Here is a 24,939-nt window from a genome sequence, read left to right on the forward strand (position 1 = left end):
ATAATGTTTTGTAAACCAAAAATAATATTTTAAAGGTAATTCGGTGGGTTATAGGAAGCCAGTGAGATTTAATGAGTAAGGGGGTGACATGATCGAATTTCTTCGCATTGAATATTAATTTTACTGCTGTATTTTGGATGATTTGGAGACGTCTATTTTCTTTTTGAGTTATGTTAATAAAGAGAGCATTGCAATAGTCCAGTTTGGAAATAATAAGAGAGTGAATTAAAATATTAAGTGATTTAGCTTCCAGAAAAGTAGAAATTGAGCGTAAGAGACGTAATCTGTAGAAACAGGATTTAACTATTGCGCTGATGTGGTCATGAAAAGATAGATCAACATCTATTATTACGCCGAGGATTTTCAACTTAGATACTGATTCTAGCAGTGAGCTGAACTGGCCAGAGGCTTTAATGAACTTTGGACACTAGTGCTACTGAATAAGTGCCATGAACTGTATTTGTGTTTTTGAAACTGCCTGCTTGGGAGCAGTCAGTACTAGCTCTGAGGGGAGCTGAACTCTCAGACATAGCTGAGACTAAGTTAATGCCGAGAGCAAGCCAATAACTTTATTTTGTGCTGTTATATTTGCTTGCTTATTTTGGTACAGTGGTGCCTCACACAACGAACTTAATTGGTTCCAGGAGCAAGTTTGTTATGTGAAACGTTCGTTATGTGAAACGCGTTTTCCCATAGGAATACATGTAAAAAAAAATAATTCGTTCTGCAGCATAAAATATGCTAAGATGACATAAAAAAAGATAAATTTTTGGTTATTATTTTTATTTAGATACATCTAAAAACATAATTGTTTTTTAAAACAACACACATTTTTTAAATTTAAAGACAGACTAAGTAGAGTCTAATTTTACAGTGAGAGAGGGCAGAGTCTCAGCGGCAAAAACTGGGACTTAACTGTTCATTTTTTTTTTTTCTACCGTGTTTCCCCGATGATAAGGCAGGGCCATCAAATAAGACAGCCCCCCCTTTTTAGAAAAAAATGTAAAATAAGGCACCCCCCCGCAAATAAGCCACCCACCGATACCTGCGCTTACCCGAATCGGGTGGTACGGTGGGTGACTCCGTGTGGTCCCTGGCACCCCCGACACGATCGGGGCAAGAGGGAGCTCAAGCCCTCTTGCCCCCCCGACTCCCCGACACGATCGGGGCAAGAGGGAGCCCAAGCCCTCTTGCCCCCCGACTCCCCGACACGATCGGGGCAAGAGGGAGCCCAAGCCCTCTTGCCCCCCCGACTCCCCGACACGATCGGGGCAAGAGGGAGCCCAAGCCCTCTTGCCCCCCCCCGACTCCCCGACACGATCGGGGCAAGAGGGAGCCCAAGCCCTCTTGCCCCCCGACTCCCCGACACGATCGGGGCAAGAGGGAGCCCAAGCCCTCTTGCCCCCCCGACTCCCCGACACGATCGGGGCAAGAGGGAGCCCAAGCCCTCTTGCCCCGCCGATTCCCCAACTCCCCGACAATATCGGGCCAGGAGGGAGCCCAAGTCCTCCTGGCCACGGCGACCCCCTAACCCCACCCTGCACTACATTACGGGCAGGAGGGATCCCAGGCCCTCCTGCCCTCGACGCAAACCCCCCCTCCCCCCAACGACCGCCCCCCCAAGAACCTCCGACCGCCCCCCCAGCCGACCCGCGACCCCCCTGGCCGACCCCCACGACACCCCCAACCCCCTTCCCCGTACCTTTCTGTAGTTGGCCGGACAGACGGGAGCCAAACCCGCCTGTCCGGCAGGCAGCCAACGACGGAATGAGGCCGGATTGGCCCATCCGTCCCAAAGCTCCGCCTACTGGTGGGGCCTAAGGCGCCTGGGCCAATCAGAATAGGCCCGGGAGCCTTAGGTCCCTCCTGGGGGCAGGGCCTGAGGCACATGGTCGGGTTGGGCCCATGTGCCTCAGGCCCCGCCCCCAGGAGGGACCTAAGGCTCCCGGGCCTATTCTGATTGGCCCAGGCGCCTTAGGCCCCACCAGTAGGCGGAGCTTTGGGACGGATGGGCCAATCCGGCCTCATTCCGTCGTTGGCTGCCTGCCGGACAGGCGGGTTTGGCTCCCGTCTGTCCGGCCAACTACAGAAAGGTACGGGGAAGGGGGTTGGGGGTGTCGTGGGGGTCGGCCAGGGGGGTCGCGGGTCGGCTGGGGGGCGGTCGGAGGTTCTTGGGGGGGGGCGGTCGTTGGGGGGAGGGGGGGGTTTGCGTCGAGGGCAGGAGGGCCTGGGATCCCTCCTGCCCGTAATGTAGTGCAGGGTGGGGTTAGGGGGTCGCCGTGGCCAGGAGGACTTGGGCTCCCTCCTGGCCCGATCGTGTCGGGGAGTCGGGGGGGCAAGAGGGCTTGGGCTCCCTCTTGCCCCGATCGTGTCGGGGAGTCGGGGGGGCAAGAGGGCTTGAGCTCCCTCTTGCCCCGATCGTGTCGGGGAGTCGGGGGGGCAAGAGGGCTTGGGCTCCCTCTTGCCCCGATCGTGTCGGGGAGTCGGGGGGGCAAGAGGGCTTGAGCTCCCTCTTGCCCCGATCGTGTCGGGGAGTCGGGGGGGCAAGAGGGCTTGGGCTCCCTCTTGCCCCGATCGTGTCGGGGAGTCGGGGGGGCAAGAGGGCTTGAGCTCCCTCTTGCCCCGATCGTGTCGGGGAGTCGGGGGGGCAAGAGGGCTTGGGCTCCCTCTGGCCCCGAGCGTGTCGGGGAGTCGGGGGGGGGGGGGCAAGAGGGAGCCAGGCGGAGAGAGGGCAGTTAAGCGCAGTGCCTGCGCGGAAGGATGCAGCTCGGGCGACTTCGTTGTGTGAAACGAAGTTCGTTGTACGAATCAAGACATAAAGTTCGTTGTGCGCAGCGTTCGCTGTGCGAGGCGTCCGTTATGCGAGGCACCACTGTATTTTTGTTTTGAGGCTGTTTGAAGTTCTGACAATTTTTCTGCTACATTAATGATCTACTTACCTTTGTGAAGGAAGGAATAAAATGGAATGATTCTCCTATGAACTACAATTGTTGTCGCTGTGATTTATGGTTCCTGTTTAAAGTCCAGTCCTGCAGGGTGACTCCATTTTGGGTCACACGTTAGTGTGCTATTTTGTGGTATCCACTGGGAGTGCTATTGAGCCCTGTCCTGGGCTACAGTGGGCTACAAGATACATCTGGGTACATTCTGATCTTGTAATTCATAAAATCTTTATCTTTAAATTTAAAAAATATCTATAACCAATTCCTGTCATTTCTAAAGCTAATTGAACAAAAAGTGAAGCCACTTGTGATATGCAAGGTATGCCTGCTAGGGCTGTTCCTAATATAAAGCCCACTGCTGGAGCAGATAGTGCCCAAGTTGCTTTGTTTAAACCCCAAGGTAAGCTTTTGCCTGCATTTGCTCCTGAGTCCAGCAGAGGGAGTGCTGGTGCCAGAATGCAGGTTTCCTTCCCCCACTCAGTCAGGGGAGGAAGGTCAGGATATCCGGCACACCTGAGCATTTGGGGCGTGGTCCCCAACTCCTAAACCTCAGGTCTGCCTGGCTAGAAGGGGAGAAGGCATCTGGCAGTGAAGACAGGCAGTCGCAAAGCTCAGGGCTGAGAGCTCTGCAAAGCTGTTCGGTTCCTGAGCAGATGGAACTAGTAGAGGCTGGAGCAGAGTTACCTGAAAGGCCTTTGGAAGAGTTCCAACCCATGGAACTGGATTTGGAGCCGGAGTCTTTCCCTGAGTTAACTGCCAGCACACAGCCCATGGAAGTCTGCTAAGCAAAGGCAAGTGTTCAAGTGCTGTATAACTGTGGATTACAAGTATATAGGTTTTTGGAAGGCCTATTTTTGAGCAAGGCAGACTGTGTTTTGTTTGAAGGTGGTGGGGGGTTAGCCCCATGTTAAATGTGGAGGGATAGAGGGCCATATCTTGGCAGTATTCCATCACGTGGAGCACACCACCTTATCCAGCACTACTGCGGCTGGAGGAATCGGTGCCGGTGCACTGGCTCAAGCACAAGTCTCTTTGGTGAAGAATAAGGACTTATGCTGGGAATATATTATTCGATGTGCAGAGAAACCGTATTGTTTGGGAACGCTTGTTGCAGAAAAGAATCCTTTTTGTTGAGGTTTAAGGTTTCTAGTTTTGAGTTTTGAAACCTCTTTCTTTTGGAGAAATATTGGACTGCAATAGGGCTGTTAAGTTTACCTCTTTTGAACATTTCAAGGACTTACCTATTGGCGGCTATTGCCTGACATAGTTTAGTTTTTTGATTACTTTATTTTGAAGACTGATGTCAAGCTGATGTGTGAAGCAACCCTTTTTGTTTTTGGATATTGCACCATTAAATCCGGTCCCGGTTTTGTCTTCTTACTTACCGGTTTGCAGTGTGTTTTTTCCTTTTTTGGGTTGAATCCTGACTTACTTACTCTTATGTAGCCAGCCACAGCACACAAGAGCCAATACTTCTGTGTCCCAGCGGCTCGGGACCAATTGCCCTGACCCCGCTGGTGACACACTGAAATCTGATCAGAATCTGATCTTTCTAATATATTAGTCAAATCTAACATGTCTAATGCTTCTATGGCAGGAGCCTGTTGTTCCTCAGCTGTTTTCTTCTTACCAAATGGAAAATAATAAATTCTTGACACAGGTGGATAATACGTTTGTGGAATTTTTAAAACCTCTGTGAGATACCTTTTAAACATGTCAAGTGGTGAAACAGTAATCAATTTAGGAAAGTTAATTAATCTCATGTTTTGTCATCTTGACGCATTCTCCAGCATCTCCAGTTTAAAGTTATTATGCCTATGGCCAGGGGGTAACTGAAACTCAGCATACTACGTAACATGTCTCCTCAAGTCTGCTTATTTGCTATCATCCTGACCAATGTGAATTTTGTTACCAAGAGCATACTGTGATATTCTCATCCCCAAGGATGACCCTGTCAAGGGTAGGATAGGGTTAAGCTGACTTCCCTAACCAGGAATCCCAAAGTAGGTAGAATGAATGTGATACAAACCTTGATCCCTTGCCTGAGCCAAAGCCTGTCAGGAAAACAAGCTCCCTTAGGAAATACAACCAGCTCCCAGAGTGTAATATTAACCCTGAACTGGGAGGGAGCCAGAGAGCCTCCAAAGCAGTACCTCAACCACGTAAGACTGGGAGTGGCTCGTCTCCCTTAAAGCAGCTCTCAAAGAGTCTGAGAGGGACAGCTCAGGAAGGGCTGACAGAAAGGATCCTTCTGGCCAGGTAAGGGTAAGCGCCCAAACCAGAGCCTATGGATTGGGAAAATTCTGTTACCCAGGACATGGCAAAGAATGTGTTTGAAAACTGTTTTGTTTTGTTGCACAGCAGCTGGGCTGGAAGCAGTACTGAACTGGTGCTTTGCACTAATTGAGCTACTCCACACCAGCTGGGAGAGAGCTTTGGGAGAAGCTGGTGTGTGGCTGGTGTGAGTACTGGAGCAAGACTGAGAACTAACAGGATTGGGGGTTGGGTTCACAGAAGACCTCGGGTTGGGTAATTTTGTGGGTGCTTGTGAAAAGATTTTTTGTGAGAGTGAACCCGGCAATCCTGTTCCTGGAACACCAGGACTGGAGTGCTGCACAGTGCTGGAGTTTTCTGTTTTGCTTGTTTAAAAACCCCAAGGACCTGGTGAAGACCGGGACTAAGATAAGCTAAAGTCCAGGAATCCTTGGAATATAATGAACTGAGGACTGTGAGTTTGGCATTCCTTGAACGAATAGTTAAAGACTGTGCTGAACTGAGGACTTAGCAATACTTACCTGGGTCAGGATATTTTTTGTGTTGATTCCTTTTGGCTATTTGAGCTTCCAAGAATCTGGACAGAAGTATTGTCTTTTGCTATTTTTGTGCTCAGACAAAAAACATAAGAACTGCCATCTCCGGATCAGACCTTCGGTCCATCAAGTCCGGCGATCCGCACACGCGGAGGCCCTGCCAGGTGTACACCTGGCTAGAGAATGACACGGGGAGCGATCCCCGCAGGGAGCCGCGGCGTGCCTGCGGTTTGGCTGCGGGTTATGGAGACTCCAAAGCCAAATCGCCGCAGACACGGGGACAAAAGTTTTCACCGCCCGCAAAAACGGTGAAAAGATTTGTCCCCGCAGGCCAATGTACCCCCTTCTAGGAATTGCTATTTACCTGTGTTTCACCGTGTTCGTGACCGGGTGTTTGATGTCTCCGCCATGTTGTCTGTCTCCTCCAACTCTCGATCCAACTTGCACGTTGCCGCATTGACTCCGCCCCCCAATATACTGGCTCCTCATTTGTCAGATCAAAGTAGGGGACCAATCGCTACTGCCGCACATGATATTTAATGGCTTGTAGTGCAGTAGTAGCGATTGTGATTTCGGAGCCGAGCAGAGGATTTTGATTTCGCAGCTTCTTGAAAACCTGAAAACTTCGTCGGTTACAAGCTGAGGTAAGGAAAGGAATGTTTGTGTAAAAAAAAAAAAACCAGCTCCGTGCTGAGGTCTGGCTGAGCTACTCTTTCCAATAGCATACACATTCTCATGCTGAAATTTTCATTTGCTCTGATGCAGGTGAGATTATTTGCTTTTAGGGTCTCTTTTACTAAGCCACATTAGAGACACACAGCTCAGCCCCCATTACCTTAATGAAGTGCAGAAGCCTAGTCTGTCTTCTCAGAACAATGGGATATTTACAAGTTTAAAGCAGAGGGCTGGTCTTTTGCACACCAAAGCAAGTAGTATTAGTTAGAGAACCTGTAGTCACTGTTGCACCAAGAAATCTGAGCAAGGAAAGAGTGACAAAATGAATGCATAACCAAGCAACCAAAAATAAAAAATGTTATTGATTTATTAACCTTTATGAAGAGATTGGATTGGATTGGATTGGATTTATTATTTTGGATTAACTTTACAAATCAGCAATAGAACAATTCCAAAGCAAATAACTAAAAAAAAAGTCATCCAATGATTTATCTAATTACATCAGACTAATAAACCAGTTGTCCATGCTGTGAAAGGGGTCCTAACCGATAGTGCTTGCATTAAATTGGTTAATAAAAGGACCCCAAAGTTGTTTTAAGTAATTTACACAAGTACAATTCAACATGAAACTTACAAACACAGGACCCCGGCTATGCTAGAACGATTCAAAAGCAAATTGAAATGCTATTTATTTAAGGATGCTACGTCCTTTCTTTTTCTAACTCTTTCCTTTTCCCCTACCATGTTGTTTTTACCTTAAGTGTTTTTCTTTCCTTCCTTTTGGTTCTTGTTGATTATTTTACATTTTTATGATGTTGTTGTCTGCAAGTTTATTTAATATTGTATATTCCTATTTTATCTTTTGTACATCGATTGCGACTTATCAAATTTTAAGAAAAACTTGAAACTTGAATAAGAATATTTAACTAAGTTTTACAGTTTTAAAGAATGTTTCCTTTATACGTAAATAAAGAAAAGTATATAAAATCGTACCCGCTTGAGGCTTTTATGTATGCAGCGGTGACGGTGACGGGGCGGTGAATGGGGTCGCAGTGGCGGTGACGGGGCGGTGAATGGGGTGGCAGTGGCGGTGACGGGGCGGTGAAGGGAATGGCGGTGACGGGGCGGTGCAGAGGATGGTGAGACGGGGACCAATTTTTTCACCGTGTCATTCTCTACACCTGGCTTAATTTATAGTCCACCATATCCTTATATGCCTCTCTTAAGGAGATATGCATCTAGTTTGCTCTTGAAGCCTAGGACAGTCGATTCCGCAATAATCTCCTCTGGGAGGGCATTCCAGGTGTCAACCACTCTCTGAATGAAACAGAACTTCCTGACATTAGTCCTGAACCTGTCCCCCCTTAGCTTCATTACATGTCCTCTAGTCCTTGTCAAATTGGACAATGTAAATAATCTTCTCTGCTCTATTTTGTCGATTCCTTTCAGTATTTTGAAGGTCTCTATCATATCCCCACGCAGTCTCCTTTTCTCAAGGGAGAACAATCCTAGTGTTATAAGTCTGTCCTCGTATTCCAGTTTCTCCATACCCTTCACCAGTTTTGTTGCTCGTCTCTGCACCCTCTCCAGCAGTTTTATATCCTTCTTTAGGTAGGGAGACCAATGTTGGACGCAGTATTCCAAGTGTGGTCTGACCATTGCCCTATAAAGTGGCATTATAACTTTCTCCGATCTACTCGAGATTCCTTTCTTTATCATGCCCAACATTCTATTTGCCTTCTTTGCCGCTGCCGCGCATTGTGCCGACGGCTTCAGGCTCCTATCTTTCAGTACACCCAGGTCCTTTTCTTGTTCACTCTTCCCCAGAGTTGCACCTGACATTGTATACTCGTATTCCTTATTCTTATTGCCTAAATGCATTACCTTCAATTTCTCCACATTGAACTTCATCTGCCATTTCTCCGCCCATGTTTCTAACCGACACAAGTCGCTCTGGAGTTTCTCTCTATCCTCCTGCGATCTGATTGCCCGGCATAGTTTTGTATCTTCTGCAAACTTGATGATCTCACTGGATGTTCCTTCCTCCAGGTCATTGATATAAATATTAAAAAGGATCGACCCAAGTACCGAGCCCTGGGGTACACCACTAGTCACTTTCTCCCAGTCGGAGAACTTCCCATTTATGCCCACTCTCTGCTTTCGGTTTTCCAGCCATTTGCCTATCCATCTTTGTATATCCCCCTCTATGCCATGGCTTTGTAGATTCCTGAGAAGTCTTTCGTGTGGAACTTTGTCGAACGCTTTCTGGAAGTCCAAGTATATTATGTCCACTGGCTTCCCACTATCAATTTGCTCGTTCACGGTCTCAAAAAATTGGAGTAAATTCGTCAAACATGATTTCCCTTTCCTGAATCCATGTTGACTGGGTTTCATCAAATCGTGTGCGTCCAAGTGCCGGACTATGCTATCCTTGATCAGTGCTTCAACCATCTTGCCGGGGACAGACGTAAGACTCACAGGTCTATAGTTGCCTGGTTCCCCTCTCGATCCTTTTTTGAAAATTGGGGTGATGTTCGCTATCCTCCAGTCGTCCGGTATCTGTCCAGTTCTGATTGTCAGGTTTGCAAGTTTTTGCAATAACTCTCCGATTTCAACCTTCAATTCCTTTAAGACTCTCGGGTGAATTCCATCCGGTCCAGGGGATTTGTCACTTTTAAGTTTGTCGATCTGATAGTATATCTGGTCTAAGTCCACTTCAACTGTGGTGAGGCTGTCTTCTATTTCTCCTGCAAACACTTTCTCCGCTTCAGGTATTGTTGAGGTGTCCTCCTTCGTAAAGACGGACGCAAAGAAGGAATTTAGTTTGTCTGCGATTTGTTTATCTTCCTTGATGTACCCTTTTCTTCCCTGGTCGTCCAGGGGTCCCACTGCCTCTTTTGCAGGTTTTTTTCCCTTTCACGTATCTAAAGAAGGGCTTGAAGTTTTTGGCCTCCTGGGCTATTTTTTCCTCATATTCCTGTTTTGCATCCCTCACCGCCTTGTGACATTTCTTCTGATCATCTTTATGTTTGTTCCAGGCTTCGGTTGTCTTTATGCATTTCCATTTTTTGAAAGAGTCCTTCTTTTCTTTTAAGGCTTCCTTCACCTGTATGGTAAGCCATGCCGGTTCTCTTTTGCTCTTTGTTCTCCGATCTTTGGAAATCCTCGGAATGTAGAGATCTTGTGCTTCTGTGATAGTATTTTTCAGTAGGGACCATGCCTGATCTACCGTTTCAAGTTTGTCCACCATCTTCTCGAGTCGTTTTTCTACCATGGCTCTCATGCGATCGTATTTACCCTTTTTAAAGTTCAAGGTGGTGGTTAAGGTTTTGACATGTTTCCCTTTCCCGATGTCAAGTTTAAAGTTGATTACATTGTGATCACTCGTTCCCAGTGGAACCATGACTTCCACTTCTGTTATCGGTCCCGTGAGGCCATTTAGGACCAAGTCCAAGGTGGCGTTGCCTCTTGTCGGCTCTTTTACCATTTGTTCCAGGAAGCAATCCCCTAGCACCTCCAGGAACTTGGCCTCCTTGCCGCAGTTGGAGGTTGCTAGTTTCCAGTCTATCCCTGGGAAATTGAAGTCTCCCAATATAATTATATTTCCTGTCTTGCATTCTTGTTTGATTTCCTCCATCATTTCTGAGTCAGTTTCCTCCGCCTGTTCTGGGGGACGATAGTAAAGGCCAATTTTCGTATCTGCGCCATATTGACCAGGAATTTTGATCCAGAGTGACTCAAGCTTCTCTTTCATTTCTGTTGTAACCATTTCAACAGAATCTATTTCCTCCTTAACATATAGAGCAATACCTCCACCTTTCTGCCTTACTCGATCTCTTCTATACAGTTTGTATCCCTGTAGTACTGTGTCCCATTTGTTTTCTTCATTCCACCATGTTTCTGTTATGCCAATGATATCCAATATGTCATGTCTTGCTATTGTCTCTAGTTCCCCCATTTTGTTACCTAGACTTCTAGCATTCGTATACATACATCTAAGTTCCCTTCGTGTTACCTTTTTGGACCTTCTACTCTTGGCTGTCCCTGTAGTTTCAATTACGGTATCCTTTACTGCTCCTGTGTTATCACCCTTGTTTGCTGTGTGGTCGTCCCCTCCTGTGTCTGAGTTGTCCCTTCCTGCTTTTTCTCCCTTATTGGCTGTGAGGTCGTCTTCTCTTGTGTAGGAGTAGTTGTCCTTGGCTTCTTCGTCGGGGCATCCTGCTATCCGTGCCATCGACCGGTGGTCGACTGTCGGCTTTCCCCTATCTTTCAGTTTAAAGCCTTCTCGATTGCCTTCTTCATGTTGCCTGCCAAAACTCTTGCTCCTTCCTTGTTGAGGTGTAGTCCGTCCCTTCTGTAGTACTTGCTTTTTCCCCAGAACGCCGTCCAGTTGCGCACAAAGTCGAAGCCTTCTTCTTCGCACCATCGTCTCATCCAGGCATTGATTACTTGCAATTCCCCTTGTCTCTTTCCATCCGCTCTTGGTACTGGGAGGATCTCAGAGAAGGCCACCTTCACCTCCCTGATCTTCAGTTGTCTTCTGAGTGAGCGGAGCTGGCCCTTCAGCTTTGTTTTTTTTTTTTTTTTTTGTTTGAATTAAAACTGTTGACCATATGTGATGTATCTGATGTTGATTTAGTTAATATACCAGTGAACTGAACTACTATGTAGGGTCTTCCCTCATTGGGAGCCATGCCAGGGTTGTTCTGCCACCCATCGGTGAACGCCGCAGTGCCTTTGCGGGCCCGACTGGGTGACAATACTGAGGGTGCTGTTTCCAGTCTGCCCTCGACCTGGCTAAACCCATAAGCCGGGTGCACCCATCTGCTGGATTGCTGTCCTCAACCTTGTTTACCCTGAGACAACTTACTTCAGCATTACATTACATTACATTACATTACATTAGGGATTTCTATTCCGCCATTACCTTGCGGTTCAAGGCGGATTACAAAAGGTTAATTTAGAAGTACAGAGTTACATTGATTGTAGATTTTATAAACATAAACGGGTTGTTGAAGGTGAGGTGGTTTGTAAGAGAATTAATAGTTGGTCATAGTGGAGGTTCTTTTGTTGTTGTTAGAGCAGTAATGGGTAGATCAGATGTCGGTTTTAGAGTTACTAAGAGGTCGTGATGTTATTGCTGTTTCAGGAATTTCTTGAAAAGTGTGGTTTTTATTTCTTTTCTGAACGTCCTATAGTCTGGAGTGGTCATCAGAAGGTTGGAGATCTGGTTATCCAGCCTTGCGGCTTGGGTGGCTAGGAGGCCGTCGTGTAGTTTTTTTCTTTTTACTTCTTTGATTGGGGGGGGTATGAATGGGGAGTGTGTTTTTCTGTGTCTGGTAGTGGGTGCTTGGATGAGGCGATTGTTCAGGTATGATGGGCTGTCTCCGTGTAGGGTTTTAAATAGTATGCAGTAGAATTTGAATTGGATTCTTTCTTGGATTGGAAGCCAATGTGAGTTGATGAAGGCTTCAGTGATGTGGTCGTGTTTTCTCAATGAATAGATGAGTCTCAAAGCTGTATTTTGGATTGTTTGGAGTTGTTTAATCGTGGTTACAGGGCAGGGAAGGAAGAGGATGTTGCAGTAGTCCAATATACCTAGTATTAGTGATTGTACTATAAGTTGGAATTGTGTTCTTTCAAAGAATTTTCGGACTTGTCTCAGATTTCTCATGACAGCGAATGATTTCTGAATTGTTTTGTTTATTTGCGGTTGCATAGTGCAGCATCTGTCTATGGTCATGCCAAGTAGTTTAATGGTGGTTTGGACTGGGTATTTGATTGCGTTTATTTCTAAATTGGTTGTGGTTTGGACCTTGTCATTTTCGAGAAGGATGAATTTGGTTTTGTCTTGGTTGAGTTTAAGTTTGTGTTTTTCCATCCAGGTTGTGACTGTTTCAAGTGTTTGGTGAAGTTTGTCTGTCATGGTCGGTTTAGAGTGGTCAAATGGGATGAGGATGGTGATGTCATCAGCATAACTATAGGTGGTTATGCCCAAATTGTCCAGATGCGTTCCTAGGGAAGCGGTGTAGAGATTGAAGAGGGTGTGTGTACTGTGATAAGAGCCCACCTGTGTGTAACAACTTAAGCATCAGGAATAAAGGTCAAACAGCAGTTAACCTCCCAGCTGGAAGATAAGAGGGACACGTGTTGTTTTTTTGCATTGACAGAGACAGGACAAAGGTAGTGTGGGAAAAAGGTATATAAGTAACCCTGGGACAGTACCAAAATGGATCTTGCTGCAGCCTTGGGAGCTACGTCTGCACCTTTCCCTTAATCGCTCTAGATTCCCCGACCAGTATTGGAGAGGAATCTGGCAGGCGTGGTGCAGTATTCTATTTGGTGTATATAGGTATTTTCTGCTTCTATCTTGTATATGCTCTGATGTTTATCTGTATTATTTGGTAATATCTGATGTTTATGCAATAAAAACCATATTACTCTGAAGCTTTGTTGGAAGTGACTTCTACATACACTTGTTAGATAAATATGTGGCAGTACAAAAGTTAATATTCCCATTATCCTTCATTAATAGCTGATTTTGAACAGTCAAAGTATCCAATTTTTGTCTTTGGTCTACAGATTCAGTTTCTATTTTGCCCACTCTTTGGTGTAATTGTGTTGTCTCCAAAAGCAGTCCTGAGCAATAAGTTGTTAAGTTCCGCATCTGAGTCTCCAATGAGGATTGCAATTCAGAAACAGCTTCCCATATTGAATTCAGAACTATAACTGGGGGCTTTTTTAAAGGAACTATCGCAAAAGGTTTAATTTGCACAGTACCTGTGGAATCTCACATTAAAGATAGATTCTGCAAGTCCATAGTTGACCCCAAGATCTCACGTGGTGGCAGTTGTGTTCCTGAGGCAGCCAAAATGCACTGTACAGCCTGCTCTTCCCCTTCTTCGCTGCTATCCGATATAGCTGCCTCGCTTGCTTCATTCGCCGCACTCGACGAAGAGTGCAAGGTGGCTGCGCCGGCAGCAACATGGTTTTACTAGAGCCAGGTCTTGTCAGACAAATCTGATCAATTTCTTTGACTGGGTGACCAGAGAATTTAAAAGACTGAGAGCACTAGATGTGGTGTATTTAGATTTTAGCAAAGCCTTTGTCACTGTTCAATATAGGCATTGAATAAATAAACTGAGTACCCTCAGTATGGGACACAAAGTGACAGACTGGGTTAGGAACTGGCTGAGAAGAAGGTGGCAGAGGGTAGTGATAAATGTAGTTCATTCTGAGAAAAAGGATATTGGAGCTCACTCTGAGGAAAAGGATATTACCAATGGTGTGCTGCAAAATTCAGTTCTTGACATTTTTGTAAGTGATATTGCTGAAGGGCTGCCTGGTAAGATTTGTGGATGATAGCAAAATCTGCAATAGGGTAGACATCTCTGATGGTGTGGATAATATGAGAAAGGACCTAGTGAAGCTTGAAGAACGGTCTGGAATTTAATACTAACAAATGTAGGGTAATGCACTCGGGCTGCAAAAACCCGAGGGAACAGTACAATTTAGGGGATGAAGAACTTTTGTGCACAAAAGAGGAGCAAGACTCAGATGTGATTGTATATGATAATCTTAAGGTGATCAAACAGGCAGAAAAAGGCAACAGCAAAAGCTAGAAGGATGCTTGGATGCATAGGGAGAGGAATGGCCAGTAGGAAAAGAAGGTATTGATGCTTCTATATAAGACTCTGGTGAGACCTCATTTAGAATATTAGTTACAATTCTAGAGACCGCACCTTCAAAAAACTATAAATAGGATGGAGTTAGTCCAGAGGAATGCTACTAAAATGGTCAGTAGTCTTTGTCACAAAGCATATGAGGACTTATTTAAAGATCTCAATATGTATAATTTGGAGGAAAGGTAGGAGAGGGGAGATATGATAGAGATGTTCACTTTTCCTCATTACTCTACACATAGCCATTCTCAGCATCTTTCAGTCCTGCAATTTTACTTCCAGCTTTTCTCCTTTCTTCAATATATCTGAAAAAGGCCTTGCCACCTCTTTTTATATCTTTAGCCCTTTTTTCTTCCACCTGTGCTTTCACTATTTCCGTGATCCCCTTGTATTTTTCCTTATTTCTTGAATGCAGCCTCTTTTGCCCTTATATTTTTGGCCACTTGTCTGGAGAACCATATAGGTTTGCTATGTCTCTTGTTTTTGTTCACATTCCTAGTTTAAAGATCTGTTGCCTACCCACGCCATCAGCTCTTTCTTCAGGTATTCCCCAATTTTACCAAAATCAGAATGTCAGAAATCCAGTACTGTGAGTTTTGTCCGTCTACACTTCACTTTTGCTCTTATATCAAACCTATCCATTCATGAGCACTAGATCCAGTCATCCCTTCCCTTGGGTGTTCCATCACCATTTGTCTGAGGAAAGCACTTTGATAGGCATCCATGATCTCCTGCTTCTTTCTGACTCTGCAGATGAGATGTTGCAATCTACTACTACTATTATTATTTCTATAGTGCTACCAGACCTACCAATCTACATCAAGCATTGAAATCTCCCAACTGCAGCACTTCCCCTTTCATTCTAAGCTTATGGATATCTTGGATCAGATCTTTGCCCAGCATCTCCATTTGCACCAGAGGTCTTTCCAGGGCAATCCATATAGCTTCTCCCTTTCCACAGGTCCCCTGCATTTTGCAGCTCTGATATTTTTCACATGCAGCACCACTCCTCCACCTTTTAGGACCTCCTTATTTTTCCTAAAAAGATTATAGCCCAATATAGTCACATCCTATTTATGGGATCATTGAACCATGGCTGTGAAATAGCAAAAATATCCAAGTCTTCCTCAAACATCAGGGCTTGCAAATCTTGAACCTTTTTACTTAAGTTATAAGCATTTGTTCTTATTGCTTTCCACTATTTATCAATTTATATTATTTTTTTTCAGTATTTAATAGGGTAATAATTCCATGACAACTGGTCCCCAACTTGACATCTTCTACGGATACAAAAGGAAGGTCCCCAGTTGTCATCTTCTATGGATACAAAAAAGGGGCCCTAACTCTGGACCTAGTTGAGATCAAGCCTTAAAACTTTGGATATCTTCATTAGAGGTCCCTGAAAAAAATTTCATCAATTTTTGAGATGAGTCAAGTGGGGAGCTCTGGACCACTTGATAAGGAAAAACCCCAATATAAAATCCTAATTGAAAATAAAACCTTTAGGAGCAAGGTGATTTTGACCTTTAACAAAGGTGTAATTTTGCTACAAAAGCATGTTATACCAATTTTCAAAGCAAAACTTATGCATACAAATTCATTCTGAAAATCAGCCTGGCAAAACTATCTGTAGAAATTAAACCTGCTATAAAGCACAGATAGTTCTCTTATGAAAATTTAAGTCTGTACTTTTACAAACTTAAATTATGCATGTAAATGAACATTTTGCACTCATATTGTCACCACAGAATGTCCTTCCCAAATGCAGATAAAAATGTGAACATTTATGTGCACACTTTCACCATCAGATCAGGAGGACTATTTTATGGAGGATATTTCCATGGCTAAGGAAATAACTTTAAAATTACATCTCAAAAGTACTTGAGTTAACTTACTTTATATCTGGTCCAACTAGAGAATGCCTTCTTAGCATGGCTCGTGCTTGGGCATTTGTTAAATTGGTTGTAGATTCTTCATTTATAGCCAAGATGCAATCCCCAACACCAATTCTCCCATCACGACTTATCGAACCACCATGGATGATGCTGCGTACTATCATTCCTATACCATCTTTATTAGCACTGACAGTCATTCCTAACAGATTATAAGAGTACAAAATTACTACAGTACCTAAGAAAGATAGATTGGATTCTTACATGCAGAAAGTGAAAAAAGCACAGTTACTTACCGTAACAGGTGTTATCCAGGGACAGCAGGCAGATATTCTTGACTGATGGGTGACGGCACCGACGGAGCACCGGTACGGACACTTTTAGAGTGATTGCACTCTAAGAACTTGGAAAGTTCTAGATGCCGCACCGCGCATGCGCGAGTGCCTTCCCGCCCGACACAGGCGCGCGGTCCCCAGTTATGATAAGCCAGCTAAGAAGCCAACCCGGGGAGGTGGGAGGGACGCAAGAATATCTGCCTGCTGTCCCTGGATAACACCTGTTACGGTAAGTAACTGTGCTTTATCTCAGGACAAGCAGGCAGCATATTCTTGACTGATGGGTGACCTCCAAGCTAACAAAAAGAGGGATGGAGGGAAGGTTGGCCATTAGGAAAACAAATTTTGCAAAACAAATTGGCCGAAGTGTCCATCTCGTCTGGAGAATGCATCCAGACAATAATGAGATGCAAAAGTATGAACTGAGGACCAAGTGGCAGCTTTGCAGATTTCCTCAATAGGAGTGGACCGGAGGAAAGCTACAGATGCTGCCATAGCTCGGACTCTACGGGCCGTGACAGAACCTTCCAGTGACAGTCCGGTCTGAGCATAACAGAAAGAAATGCACGCTGCCAGCCAATTAGACAACGTACGTTTAGAAACAGGATGTCCCAATTTATTCGGATCAAAGGACAAAAAGAGTTGTGGAGATGATCTGTGGGGCTTAGTACGGTCTAAATAGTAAGCCAGAGCCCGTTTACAGTCTAAAGTATGCAGAGCCTGTTCTCCAGAATGCGAGTGAGGTTTCGGAAAGAAGACAGGCAGAACAATGGATTGGTTGAGATGAAATTCAGAGACAACCTTAGGGAGAAACTTTGGATGTGTGCGCAGAACCACCTTGTCATGATGAAAGACAGTAAAAGGTGGATCCGCAACTAGTGCATGTAACTCACTGACCCTCCTGGCAGAGGTAAGAGCAATAAGGAAAAGTACCTTCCAAGTGAGAAACTTGAAATAAGCGGTAGCCAAAGGTTCAAATGGAGGCTTCATTAAAGCGGAAAGAACTACATTGAGATCCCAGATAACAGGAGGGGCTTTAAGAGGTGGTTTCACATTAAAAAGACCCCGCATGAACCTGGACACCAGGGGATGAGCTGAGAGAAGTTTTCCATGAACCGGCTCATGGAAGGCAGCAATGGCACTGAGATGGACTCTGATGGAAGAAGACTTAAGGCCAGAGTCAGACAAAGAAAGCAAATAATCCAACAATGTCTCCACTGCCAGGGAAGTGGGATCAAGATGGTGAAGAAGACACCAGGAAGAAAATCTTGTCCACTTCTGATGGTAACATTGCAGAGTGGCTGGTTTCCTGGAGGCATCTAGAATGGAACGAACGGGCTGAGATAAAAGAGTATCATGAGAAGTCAGCCCGAGAGATACCAAGCTGTCAGGTGCAGAGACTGGAGGTTGGGATGTAGAAGGGTCTCCTGGTGCTGTGTAAGCAGAGAAGGAAACAGTGGAAGAAGAAAAGGTTCCCTGGAACTGAGTTGAAGTAGAAGGGAGAACCAATGTTGCCTGGGCCACCTCGGAGCAATCAGAATCATGGTGGCTCGTTCCCTCTTGAGCTTGAACAAGGTTCTCAACATGAGAGGCAGAGGAGGGAAAGCATACAGAAACAGATTGGACCAGTCGAGGAGAAATGCATCCGCTGCCAGATGGTGAGGAGAGTAGAGTCTGGAGCAGAATAGGGGCAGCTGGTGATTGTGAGGCGCTGCAAAGAGGTCTATCTGAGGAGTGCCCCACTGAGTGAAGATGGACTGCAGAGTGAGAGGATCGAGTGTCCACTCGTGAGGCTGGAGAACTCTGCTGAGCTTGTCCGCCAAGGAATTCTGTGCTCCCTGAATGTAGATAGCTTTCAGGAATAGATGATGATTTATGGCCCAAGTCCAAATCTTCTGGGCTTCCTGGCACAAGAGGCGAGAGCCCGTCCCACCCTGCTTGTTGATGTAGTACATCGCAACTTGATTGTCTGTGCACAGCAGGAGAACTTGAGGAAATAGAAAATGTTGGAAGGCCTTGAGGGCATAAAACATCGCTCTGAGTTCCAGGAAATTGATGTGATGCTTCTTTTCCTGGGCTGTCCAAAGACCTTGAGTTTGGAACTCGTTCAAGTGAGCTCCCCAAGCATAAGGGGAAGCGTCGGTGGTGATGACAAGTTGATGAGGAGGTAGATGGAACAGAAGACCTCTGGATAGATTTGAGGATGTCAACCACCATTGTAGAGACTGACGAAGAGATGATGTCACAGATATGTGACGTGAGCAAGGATCCATCGCTTGGGACCACTGAGTAGCCAGGGTCCATTGAGGAGTGCGCAGATGCAGACGGGCAAGTGGTGTGACATGGACTGTGGAGGCCATGTGACCCAAGAGTATCATCATTTGCTTTGCAGAGATGGAACGTTGTGGAAGCACCTGCTGACATAGAGATTGAAGCGTTTGAAGACGGTTGGATGGCAGAAACGCTCTCATGAGGATTGTGTCTAAGACTGCTCCAATGAATTGAAGCCTCTGTGTGGGGATAAGATGAGATTTGGGTAGATTGATCTCGAATCCCAGCAATCGCAGAAATAAGATAGTCTGGTTGGTGGCCTGAAGAACTGTCTGAGATGAATGTGCCTTTATCAACCAATCGTCCAGGTAAGGAAACACCTGAAGGTGGTGGGAACGTAGGAAAGCCGCTACCACAATCAGACATTTGGTGAAAACTCTTGGAGAGGAGGCAAGGCCGAAAGGTAGTACCTTGTACTGGTAATGACAATGATTGATCATGAAACGTAGGTACTGACTGGAGGCCAGATTGATCGGTATGTGAGTGTATGCTTCTTTGAGATCGAGGGAGCATAGCCAGTCGTCCTGATTGAGAAGAGGGTAAAGAGTTGCTAAGGAGAGCATCTTGAACTTCTCTTTGACTAAGCATTTGTTGAGATCGCGAAGATCTAGGATAGGTCTGAGATCTCCTGTTTTTTGGGGGACTAGGAAATAACGGGAGTAGAATCCCTGCCCCTTTTGCTCCGGAGGAACTTCCTCTATGGCGTTCAGAAGGAGGAGGGATTGAACCTCCTGAAGGAGGAGGGAAGATTGGGGAGTATGCAAAGCAGACTCTTTTGGTGGACTTGTGCCTGGGAGGGTTTGAAAGTTGAGAGCCGTGATGGATGATGTTCAGGACCCATTGGTCCGAAGTGATTACTTCCCACCGGCTGAGGAAAAGAGATAGACGCCCTCCTATAGGCAGGAGATGTGAAGGTTGGATGCTGGCTATGCCCTGGAGAATGAAGTCAAAAGGGCTGAGTCGGTTTCTGTTGTGGAGGCTGCTTGACAGGTTGCTGCTGCTGCTGTCTAGGAGTTTGCCTCTGTTGTTGACGCTGCCTCCTAGGTTGTTGAGGAGCAGACTGTAATGGACGAGCCACATAACGGCGTTGGTAAGTGGATTGTTGTCTGAAAGGACGTGCTGGCGGAGCCTTCTTCTTGGTTTTAAGAAGGGTATCCCAGCGTGTTTCATGAGCAGAGAGCTTTTGGGTCGTTGAGTCCATGGAATCTCCAAACAGCTCATCCCCTAAGCAAGGTGCATTTGCTAACCGGTCTTGATGGTTAACATCCAGTTCGGACACCCTTAACCAGGCTAAGCGGCGCATGGCCACAGACATGGCCGTTGCTCTAGAGGTAAGTTCAAAGGTGTCATATATAGATCTTACCATAAATTTTCTGAGCTGAAACAGAGAAGAAGAGCATTGGTGAAAAGCCGACCGTTTCCTCTCAGGAAGGTACTGCTCAAAGGAAGCCATGGTGGTAAGGAGATGCTTTAAATAAAAAGAAAAATGAAAAGCATAGTTGCCAGATCGATTGGCTAACATCGCATTCTGATAGAGACGCTTACCAAATTTGTCCATGGCTTTGCCTTCTCTACCAGGAGGGACAGAAGCATACACACTAGCCCCTGAGGACTTTTTCAATGTGGATTCCACGAGGAGAGACTCATGTGGAAGCTGGGGTTTATCGAAACCTGGAATGGGGATAACTTTATATAGGGAATCTAATTTACGGGGAGCTCCAGGGACAGTGAGAGGAGTCTCTAAATTTTTGTAAAATGTCTCCCTCAAGATGTCATGAAGAGGGAGTTTCAGAAATTCCTTTGGAGGCTGGTCAAAATCAAGAGCATCTAAAAAAGCCTTAGACTTTTTAGACTCAGCCTCCAAAGGAATAGAGAGAGATTCACACATATCTTTTAAAAATGCTGAAAAAGACGTGGAATCATGTTTGGAGGATGGATCAGGAATATCAGGCTCATCCTCCCCTGAAGAACACTCACCTTCTGAAAGAAAAGGCTCTTCGGAATCACCCCACAGATCAGGGTCTCGAATATGGGAAGTACGATCCCGAGACTCAGGGGTGGATGGTTCCAGGTGTCGGGACTTGCGTACCGACTTACCCGACCTCATCGAAGCGGTACCGGGAGATGTTACCGGGTGCATCGGAGCCGAAGTCTGTACCGACTGGTGTTGAGTTGTCGGCTCCGGTGCAAGAATTGGCATCGACACCGATGAGGTCGAGTGCAACGGTACCGAAAGAGAGGAAGTAGACAGAATAGGTCGTTCCACTCTCGGTACCGACGGCTCAGACGAGACCGGCACCGGAAGGTTCGGTGTCAGGATAGCTGGAAGGAGTTGTTGGAGCTGCTCCTTCAGCTGTAACTGTAAGATGGCCGCAATGCGATCATCAAGGGAGGGCACCGGTACCGCCTTTTTCTTCTGCGGTACCTGCGGTGCCGCTCTACACCCCGGAGATGAGGAGCCCAATGTCGAGGGACTCACCTCTATAGGGGCAGAGCGCTTCCGCTGGCGCCTCACGGTCGGCAGGATTGGGCTCGCTGCACTCGAGACCGGAGGACGCTCCAGCGGGGAAGGCTTCTTAGCCGGCTTACCTGAGTGCTGGGATGCCGATGCGGTGTCACGCGGCGTCGAAGATGAAGGTGCCGATTGAGTAGGTGCCGAGGCCGGTGCCGATGGAACGGGGTCGGACATCTCGGCACCGAACAGTAATCGCTGCTGTATCTGGCGATTTTTTAGAGTTTGTTTTTTTAAGGTGGCACAGCGGGTGCAGGTGGAAGCCTGATGCTCAGGACCCAAACACTGTAGGCACCAGTTGTGTGGGTCCGTGAGAGATATAGGCCGAGCACACCGCTGGCACTTTTTAAACCCTGGCTGAGGGGGCATGAAAGTGAAAACGGCTTCAGCCAAATCGAAGGCCGAGGCCTCGATGGTGGCAGAAGGCCCCGCCGGGGAAAAACCAAAACTGAAGAAAAAAAATGAAAGTTTTTTTTTTTTTTTTTTTACAAAAATGAACAAAGAAAAAAGGCAAATTAAGCCAAAAAGGTTTACGCGAGCGGGAAGGCAAGTAGAAAAAAATTTCAACAGCCGTTGAAAAACGTGTCTTCTTAGCTCCGCGGAAACTAAGAAACTGGGGACCGCGCGCCTGTGTCGGGCGGGAAGGCACTCGCGCATGCGCGGTGCGGCGTCTAGAACTTTCCAAGTTCTTAGAGTGCAATCACTCTAAAAGTGTCCGTACCGGGGCTCCGTCGGTGCCGTCACCCATCAGTCAAGAATATGCTGCCTGCTTGTCCTGGGATAACTATCTAAACTTCACTTTCTACAGGTTGCACTGTGTATAGCTGAAATTATCAGAAGCAATTAAGGAAAGATTTATAACCTTTAACGAGTTTTACCTCATGCAAAGTTGTCATTTCTTTAATAAGACATTAACTATTTTTTCTGCGGCGCTCCAAGTACCTACAAATCCAAAATGTGGCACTGCAAAGGGTTTGAGTTTGAGACCACTGTTTTGGACAGATGGGTATTCAATCTGAAACCAAAACCTGTGCAGATGGTATCAATCACAGTATTCAACTCCTCCTCCTTATTCAATGCACTGTGCTGCCCCCTTAGTTTATACCAAAGCAGGCAATAGCCCCTATAAGATAAACATAAGAACAGATGGCACAGGGAAATTCTCCAAAAACACATATGAATTCAGTTCTTTAACAAGTATATGAAAATTATTAACAAACTATATGGAACAACTTATGAGAGGAGAATATCAACCAGCAAAAACATTTACAGAGCTCTACATACTTCAGCACTTTTTGTATCCTTAGACATATCTTCCTTCCCAAAGTCAGACCAACATGAAAAACCTCATTCTGAGAGCTGACATTCTTGTTTGAGACAGCAAGCAGGATCATTGAAAGACTAACAGGACAGGGTTCCAGAATGACACACATTTACAAGAAAGAATACTATCAAGATAAGAAACTAATCTTTCTTTCTAATGCTTTTGCACTCATATTGTCATAAGTTTGAGACAGCGATAGTATCATAAATACAGTTTTTATGACCGGAGCAGTTGTGGGACGGATACCAGCAACTCCACCACTTAAGATAAGTACAGGATGTTATATTAACATATGAGATTGATGTCTGTATGCAGTGGAATGAGATAGTGAACAGTTGTGATGGTCTCATTAACAACTTGCTCTGTGTTTATTCACTAGAGTTTGGTTGTTGGGTCTGAGTTTTTCACACACAAATATTTAGTATGTATTTATATAAATTTTAATTTATAAATAATATATGGTGATAAGTTATTTTGCATCAATAAGAAGATAACCTAATTGAAATAGAGTCCCATAGAATACAGCAGAGGGACAAGAAGGTCACATACATAAATTCTTCCAGTGCTTCTTCCACTGAGGAGCTACAATCCAGTGACAGTTCCAGTGTGGTGTCCAACAATAGTCAGGGGCCAAATATGCCTGTTGATTTTTTATGATTTCCAGGGAACGCAGGGCAAAAGGGAACAGTGACCCATACCAAAGTAGTAAGTCTGAGACAGCAACCTCGGAATCAGTGAACATCATCAATTTATCTGACCGAGTTTTGACCCTAATGGAAACATCTTTGCTGCCATTTGGACTTTCATTTGTTCCCCCCCATCCCTATGACGCTTTTATCACATGAAGTTATTTATATAAGTTTTTTTAGGAAACTTCGTTCGAGAGTTCACTTTGGTGTAGGTGCCAATTTTGATAATGGTGATGATAGTTTGTCTTTTTCTGACAAGTATAGGGCTAAATCTACCTGGATGCCCCCAACATAGTATATTACAGGAACTTGAGGGGATTGAGGCGAACACACATGTACCTTACAGGAATCTTTCAAGGTGACAACAGGAGGCGTTGAATTATTTATAGAATGACAGGTTCATTGTGGTGATTAGGGCCGACAAAGGTGGCGCTGTAATTATATTGAATAGAATAGCTTATGATCAAGAAGTTCTTTGTCAGCTTGCAGACTTAGAGTATTATCAGGTTTTGGGGATTAACCTGGAGGGAGAATTTAACCACTGGTCAGTCATTGGGAGGAGGCAGGCCATGCTGTTGAGGAATTGAGGTTTGTTGTACTTATGGTAGTATGATCCGATAGAGGGGGGGGAGATGTTTCAAAGATATTGCTTCGTAAGGAGCGAAGGATTATTTTTCAGTGGGGCACCATGGAATCAGCTGGCTGAGATTGAATGGTATATATTCCATGACCCCCCGGGACTGCTGATTGGACCAGGGGAGGGGCTTGGGAGTGTTAAAAACAGGGAAGGGAAGAGTGAGAAGCATTCAGCTTTTTAGATTCTTTCGTGAGGGAGTGAGTTTGTGAACCCATGCAGTTGCCACCTATATGATGAATTAAAAGTATTTCAGGTATGTTTTTAACTACAGTTGAGCAAAATTGTTTAATAATTACTATGCCTGGAACGCTCTCCCGGAAGAGGTTGTGGAGTAAACCACCATTCCAGGATTTAAGGGCAAGTTGGATGCATATCTTCTTGAAAGACACATTGAGTAACTAAGGTATTCGCCAGGGTAGACCTGGCTGGGCCTCCGCGTGTGCGGATCGCCGGACTAGATGGACCCATGGTCTGATCCGGTGCAGGCATTTCTTATGTTCTTATGTTGAGCAGGTTGTGGATCCTGTAATAAAATAGGTATTTATATTGTAGAAGTTGAAAACCTATCACAGCTTCAGCTCCTGATGACGCTGTAATAGCAAAACGTGATGCTACGTCGGACTAGCTGTATGCAGTCTAAAATGATATAAGGAGGCATTTTACCAACTTTGTCTGAGTACCAGTGAGTGCAAGAAAGTGCGTGTGAGAACTACAAGAAACAACAGACTATGTGGAGCATTAGCTTAAATTAATTCAGTAAAAGTTTTTGAATGAACTTTGAACTAGCTTCAGGTTTTCTATTGCTAAACCACTGTTCAGGTGGTTTAGATAGATTTTAATTGTAAATGTCACATGGATCCATTTATTCTATTTATTGTGTTATAATTAAAGTTATATTAAAGATATTGTATTGATGTAAAACCCCTGTCTCGTTATACATATTAAAATACTTTTGGGAGGCAGTTGGATTAATTGTACCCTATATTGTAGTGTTGGTGTACCAATGAATATATATGAGATGGATTTGCATGAACTGCCTCCTAGAGATGCAAATCTATCTCATGCATATTTATTGTGAATATCCTGAAAACCTGACCTGCCTGTGGCTCT

At 45.3% G+C, this 24,939-nt stretch overlaps 1 protein-coding gene across 9 annotated transcripts in view; it reads right to left on the reverse strand.

The window, feature by feature from the left end:
- MPDZ (multiple PDZ domain crumbs cell polarity complex component) overlaps nt 1-24,939 on the reverse strand; it is a 550,514-nt gene that overhangs the window by 292,165 nt on the left and 233,410 nt on the right. For all 9 annotated transcript variants that reach the window (XM_033918951.1, XM_033918923.1, XM_033918958.1 and 6 more), the window contains one exon: nt 16,005-16,203. In XM_033918951.1, coding sequence (XP_033774842.1) covers nt 16,005-16,203 — 199 coding nt within the window. The remainder of the gene's footprint in view (nt 1-16,004; nt 16,204-24,939) is intronic.

The sequence above is a fragment of the Geotrypetes seraphini genome, chromosome 1, assembly GCF_902459505.1.
Source record: "Geotrypetes seraphini chromosome 1, aGeoSer1.1, whole genome shotgun sequence".
In the NCBI taxonomy this organism is placed as follows: domain Eukaryota; kingdom Metazoa; phylum Chordata; class Amphibia; order Gymnophiona; family Dermophiidae; genus Geotrypetes; species Geotrypetes seraphini.